The following is a 6,445-nucleotide window of genomic DNA, read 5'->3' as shown; positions in this document are numbered from 1 at the left end:
TTAAAGATTTAATGTTAAATATATATATATAATTTTTACAATTATAGATTTTTTTTTACAATTTTTCTTAGTTTTAAAATTTTTTAACTCATAGTTAAAATTGATTTAAATAAACTAATGTAATGTAATTTTAACTATGGGTATTTTTGTCAATCAATTAATATATCATATTTTTTTTACGGTCAAATTGTTTCAATTTTCACTATTCATTAAAAGCAATAAACATTTAAAATAAGCTATAATTTCTAGGAAAAAAGGTAAAAAAATTAATTTTTTTATTATTAGGACTACTTTAATTTTTTTAAAAAAAATATAAATAATAGAAAGATTTGAGAGTAAAAAAAATATTATACTTATATTATTTACTTAAATATATAATTAAAATATAATGAAAGTATTTTTGTTTTAATTTGGATTTTTATTTTAATTTTATTGTATTATTAAATTTATTTTGAAAGAAAATTTTTATTAGTTTTAAGGTTTATTAATTAATTAATGTAAAAAATTTTCTAAAATTATGCATAAAAAAAATTAAATCGCGAATATAGAAACAAATATAAACAACGTGTAACACTTAAAAAAAAAATATTAATAATACACAAAATGGAAGGAATTTGTGGAGCATGCAATTTGGAATTTGATTCCATCTTCAGTCAGAAAAGAGACGGCCGAAACGCTCAGAAGGAGATCGAACAAAGCAAGTTGGTAAACTAATGAAGGGAAGAATTTGATTAAATCACATAATTAAATCGGGTCTCCTTGATTCCTCACTGCATACTTCAATGGAAAAAAGCTTTGTTGCGTGCTACATTGGGTGTGGCATCAAGCTCTCGCTTTCAGTTTGAAAATGGAAGCAACTTGTGAAGCGTGAAATTTGGACCGAGAGACCAAAGAGAAGAGGTGACGTGTGAGAGAGGTAGGCTGTTAGGCTTCATTATAGAGATAATTTCTTATTTTGATGTAATAACTAAAACAAACATCCCTAAAGATTTTTCTTGCTATTTCATGTGGTTATGTCTTTATCAAACTAAATCCGAATCGAAGCAGAAAATTCGAACTGAATCAAACTTGAAGTATTGAAGGACCCAACTGTGAAAGAAAAATTTAGCTTCTTTCTATTATAGTGCCTTTTTCTTACATACTTCTTCCCAGATGTGATATAATTATAAGCACATAGGATGATGATTCAACATGATCATGCACGCTAGTGCACACATGCATACTAAGCATGGGATGCACAGAACAGGCAGCAACACTCTGGTGAGAGATCTTATTGTCCAGTTGAATTAATCAGGCAGCCGCCAGTGCTTTTCTTGAAAATGATATGCTTACCTCAATCGAATATGATATAATAAATAATATTGCAATCTCTCAGAGCTTGAGAAGTTGAATAATACAAAATGCAATCTCTTAATTCCAAGAAGAATGTGGCAGCTATTTGTTTCCATGACAGAATAGCTTAGGCATATTGCTTACAACAGAGTACTGGCAAGAGCTAATGCACATTTCAATTAGATAAAACCATGCATGTCGCCATTGAGGATTTATGCACAGAACTAAGAAGATTCCTAGTAGCACAAATATGTAAGAAACTGTGAAACTCGCATAGAATACATTCATGTCAAGAAAACCACTATCTTCATCCATTGCTGAAGCTCTAGGCCAAGATAATGATTCAGTAGATGAAGTGCAATTTTTTGGCAATGGCAATCCACAGAGGTAAGGATTTCCCTCATAGCTACTTGCATCAAATGTTGCAAATTGTTGAGTTCTTTCAGGTGTCATTCCAGATAGGTTGTTGTGTGCCACGCTAAAAACTGACAAATAGTTTAACTTGGTAAGCTGAAAAGGGATATTCCCCTCCAAGTTGTTGTAGGAAAGATCTAAGCTCTCAATTTGCTCTAGATTTGAAAATGTTGAAGGGATTGGACCTGTAAAGCCATTGTATGAGAGATTTAGCACGTGGCTCCTACTCAAGTATCCAATTTCAGAGGGAATGTTGCCTGTCAGTTTATTGCATGAGAGATCAAGTCCAGACATAAGCCGTAGAATTTTCCCCTGGTAAGAATAGGAAAAATGTTTTGTTGTAAATTTTAAAGGCCTTTTTGGTTCAAAGAAGGGAAAGAAGGGTGGATCCAAAAAGCTAACATCATTAGGATCTGGAGGCTCAGCAGAAAGATCAGGTGTAAGACAAGAAGGAATGGGACCGGAAAGGTTGTTGTGAGAAAGATCTATCAAACTTAATCGGTAGAACTGATGACACATTTGAAGTGGGATCTCACCATCAAAATTGTTATTCTTCAGGAGAAGAAATTTCAATGCAGGAAGCCCACCAATCCAATTTGGAATTCTACCAGTCATACGGTTATTGCTAAGATCAAACGTAGTTAGGAAACGACCGTCGGAAAGTGCATTTGTCATAGGCCCTTCTATCCCATTATCAGACAAGTAAACGTGTATTATTGATGAAGGCCTAAAGCAAGATGGTAAATTACCAGAGACATTGTTCTTTGAAAGGTCCAAAACTTCAAGATACTGGAGTTGGCAAAATTCCAGTGGAATAGGACCTTCAAGATGATTATTCGAAATGACCAAGTCCCTCAAATATGATAAATTGCCTATCCACCCTGGGATCCTTCCAGAGAGATGGTTATCTCTGAGATCCAGAATTGACAAAGAGCTCGTGGACAAGCAATTGGAGATCCTTCCACTGAAGTTATTTCCATCCAATTGCAGCCACCACAACTTTGTCAAGTTAAAATGTTCAGAGAATATGTGACCTTGCAAATTGTTGTTTGACAATATAAGGGTATCTAACGAGAAACAACCAATGGCTAAGAGTTCAGGTATGATCCCGGACAGCTGATTGTCAGATAAGTCTAAAATCTCTAAAGAGCTCATATTGCCAAAGGAAGAGGGGATGCTACCATCAAAACCATTTTTGGACATGTTTAAATATATCAATTTTGGGAAATATGATCCAATCTCCAAGGGAATGTGATTGTGGAAATTATTATTGGAAATATCTAATTCCGACAGATTAATATGAGGATGAAATGGAAGCTCCAAATGTCCTGAAAGAGAATTATTTACTAGATGAAGTACTTCCAACCTTGTGTTGTTTGTTAACAACCAGTTTGGAAAACTCCCTTTCAATGTCATATTTGAGAGATCAACTATTTGCAGGTCATGTTGATGATAGAGAAAGTTGGGAAAGGGTCCACAATTTCCACAACCAGACAGAAGGATGGAATTTAACTGGAATTTGGGGGATGAATGCAACTCTGTTTCCACATATATTTCATTATACTGACCATTGATTTGCCTGAGGTTTGAATGGTAAAAAAATGGACCTAATGAGAATGGTATTTGGAAGTGATTGTTTGAAAGTTTTAGGTCCACAAGAGAAGTAAGATTCTTAAGGGGAGAGTGGGAGATATTTCCAGCAAATTGATTGAAAGAGAGATCTAATTGTTGAAGGGATATCAAATTAACCAAACACCAGGGCAAGGTACCCCGGAGATCATTGTTGCTGACATCTAGCATTTGAAGATTTATCAATTCACAGAGTCCTGCAGATATATAATTTACAGAAGATCCTTATAAATATATACATGCATGCATATAAAGAGAGAGACAGAGAGAAAGAGAGAGACAGAAAGAAAGAGACAAGCAGAGAGATCAACCTTACCTTGAGCATTTGGCAATAAGCCAGTTAGTCCACAACCAGACAGTGATAAAACCTTTAGAGAAGTCATCACTCTAACTCTTTGAAGAAAGCTATTGTTGAGTGAAATCTTGTCCAAGAACAAATCTTCCAAATTCTCAAAATTAGGCAAGTCTACAAATAATTAACAAGATTATTAGAAGTGAATATATGAACCTAAGCTAGAACATACAACTTTATTTAATACAAGCAATTATAAGAAAATATATATGATGCTCGGTTTTCTCATGCCTTCTTCAACTAGATTTGCTATTAAAAAAAAAAGAAAAAGAAAAAGAAAAAGACAACAACATAGAGAGACAAGGAACTTATAATTGGGTTTTCTTCAAGGAAAGAGAGATGAGTTTTTATTAGAAAGCACCAAAATAAGAACATGAACAAGGCCAAACCAAGTTATCACCCTTTATGTTTGTAGAGAAACAACTGGTGGATATTTTATTGAAGATTATAATGAAAACCCATCTTTCAGAGTTCCTTTTTTTCAGAGAAGAGAAGGCGAAAGAGACTTCAATACATTACACTTCTACCACAGATTGTGGAATTCATGGTTAGAAACAACTTGTATTTTATGTACAAAATTCATTGAAGAAAAAAGAATGATTGATACTGTTGATCGTTATAACATAAACTACAAATAAGAGCTTTCCTTCAATGGAATAGAAGACCTAACTTGCGTAGCATTTTTGCAAACAGGTGATGGAAGAGGTATGTAATTGAGCTTACCTTGTGCTTGAATTGGTAGTGTAAACTGATTATATCCAAGATTTAGAGATTTGAGAGATGAAAATCCATTCAAAGAAGGCAGTATGCTTTCATTAAAGAAATTGTAACTCAAATCAAGAACCTCCAAATTGCTCAATCTTGCTGATAATCTTTCAAAACCTGGAGTTAAAAGAAGAAAGTTCTAAATGCAAGAACAAAGCACAAAAATTTAACGATTCAAGGCAAAGTCTTCACCTTCAGTCTCACAACCCAGTATTAAGTTCCCCATCAAGTAGAGACTAGTCAATTCTTCAAAAGCAAGAAACAGAGAGGCATTAAGATACCACTTCCCAGAAATCAAATCCCTTGTATTATTTAAAGAGAGTTGGGTCACTCTCCCTGTGGTGCTACTGCACTCGACCCTTTCCCATTGACAACAGTCTGAGCCCTCCTCTGCATCTGCCCAGTTTTGCAGAGTGAGAGAACTATCGAAGAAAGGCTTAAGCTGTAAGAGAGCAATTCTCTCTTGCTCCCAACAACCATAACACCACCTCATCTCTGCTAACACCATTGCAACTCCCATCCACACACACTTTGGCGCCATCCTACACAACATTGAATACATTAATCTACGATTGCACCTTTTATTATTAAAATTTCAGCCCGGGGTCTTGGAATTCCACGCGGTAGGAAGTGATATTAAAAATAAACAACCATACATTTATTTTAAACTAAATATCACTTCCTACACAACTTGGTGTTCCGACAACCATACATTTATTTTAAACTAAACAAGATATTAGTACAAGGTCAATCCGACTTAACTTGAATTTTAAAGCCATTTTATTAGTCGCTGAAAATATATTATTTACTTGATAAATTTATATTTAATATTTTATTCCTTAATTTTTAATTAAGAAAAAGTTAATTTATTTAAAATAAACTTAACTCAATATAATTATATTAAAGATTGCCTTTACTTGAATCTAAACTTGGCCATCAAGCTGAAACTGTCAGTTCACGATTCAATAAAAGTTTTAATTTTGGTTTGATTTGGTCTGGTTCAAATCTAATCATTCAAATTATTTTTCTATTTTTTGTATTTTTTTAAATAAAAATCATATTTAGCTTGAAACCGAATTAAATGGTTTCAGTTTAATTTCAGTTTGACTCATTCACAATTCTAGTCAAATATAAATTTGATCAAAACTAGTCTAATTTAAACTAATTTAATTCCAATTGGATTCTGATTTTAAATCAGCTCATGGTAGGATTTACTTTAAACAAGTTGCGTGGTGAGCTTTGTGTGCACCATATGGTGTATGCTGATTGTACTAAGTGGCATGCTTATGTTAAAACACATAAATTTTTTAATCCAATAATTCTCTATATATATATATATATATATATATATATATGTATAAACCAGGTATTTTCCTCGAAGGGTGCCTGTTGAATTTAGACCCAGTTATGCGAAGCAAAATTTCTAGTGAAAAAGGGATTTCATTGGCTAGTAGGCAATGGTGGGACCATCCCTGTATTGGGTCCTTTTCTCCTTAAATTTCAGTCAAAGTCACCTATCTTTATAGATTATTATAATACAGTCACCCAACTTTGATTTTCTTTTTAAAACTAATTTTTGACTTAAATTTAGTGAACAACAAAGTCATTTTTACCATTTTTCATTCAAAATTCCGGTGATTTAATGACATGGCAATGCCATGTGACAGTTTAGAAAGAAAAAATTTGGTGTTTGGAATTTTATAATTTTACAATCATTTTGTAAATAGATTATAATTTGTAACTAATTTAGTAATAAAAAAAATTAGTTGTTAATTTTAAAAAAATTATAAAAAAAATTAAATTTTCAAATAAGAAATAAAAAATTCAAATAAATAAATTTTTTAAAAATTAATAAATAATAAATTATTAATAAAAATTAATACTAAAAATTAATATAAAAATATTATAAAAAATTACTAATAATAACTATTATAAAAAAATATTAACAAAAAA

At 32.1% G+C, this 6,445-nt stretch overlaps 1 protein-coding gene across 1 annotated transcript; it reads right to left on the bottom strand.

The window, feature by feature from the left end:
- Positions 1-1,344: 1,344 nt before the first annotated feature.
- On the bottom strand, positions 1,345-5,179 carry LOC110651396 (cuscuta receptor 1). Its single transcript, XM_021806723.2, has 4 exons — positions 4,685-5,179; positions 4,451-4,609; positions 3,692-3,841; positions 1,345-3,572 (listed from the first exon to the last, which is right to left on the bottom strand). The coding sequence occupies exons 1-4, from the start codon at positions 5,052-5,054 to the stop codon at positions 1,435-1,437; spliced, it is 2,817 nt and encodes a 938-aa protein (XP_021662415.2). The 5' UTR covers positions 5,055-5,179; the 3' UTR covers positions 1,345-1,434.
- Between the last annotated feature and the right edge of the window lie 1,266 nt (positions 5,180-6,445).

This window comes from Hevea brasiliensis, chromosome 8 (genome assembly GCF_030052815.1).
Source record: "Hevea brasiliensis isolate MT/VB/25A 57/8 chromosome 8, ASM3005281v1, whole genome shotgun sequence".
Taxonomy (NCBI): Eukaryota; Viridiplantae; Streptophyta; class Magnoliopsida; order Malpighiales; family Euphorbiaceae; genus Hevea; species Hevea brasiliensis.
Note: the sequence above shows the minus strand (reverse complement) of the source record. Positions and strands in the feature narration are given on the sequence as shown.

Coding starts and splice junctions, on each gene's coding strand:
- LOC110651396 (XM_021806723.2), bottom strand. CDS start 5,054: ATGTATTCAATGTTGTGTAGGATGGCGCCAAAGTGTGTGTGGATGGGA. Junction 4,610..4,684: donor ACTGGGTTGTGAGACTGAAG/GTGAAGACTTTG, acceptor TTTTAACTCCAG/GTTTTGAAAGATTATCAGCA. Junction 3,573..3,691: donor CTTATTGCCAAATGCTCAAG/GTAAGGTTGATC, acceptor ATATATCTGCAG/GACTCTGTGAATTGATAAAT.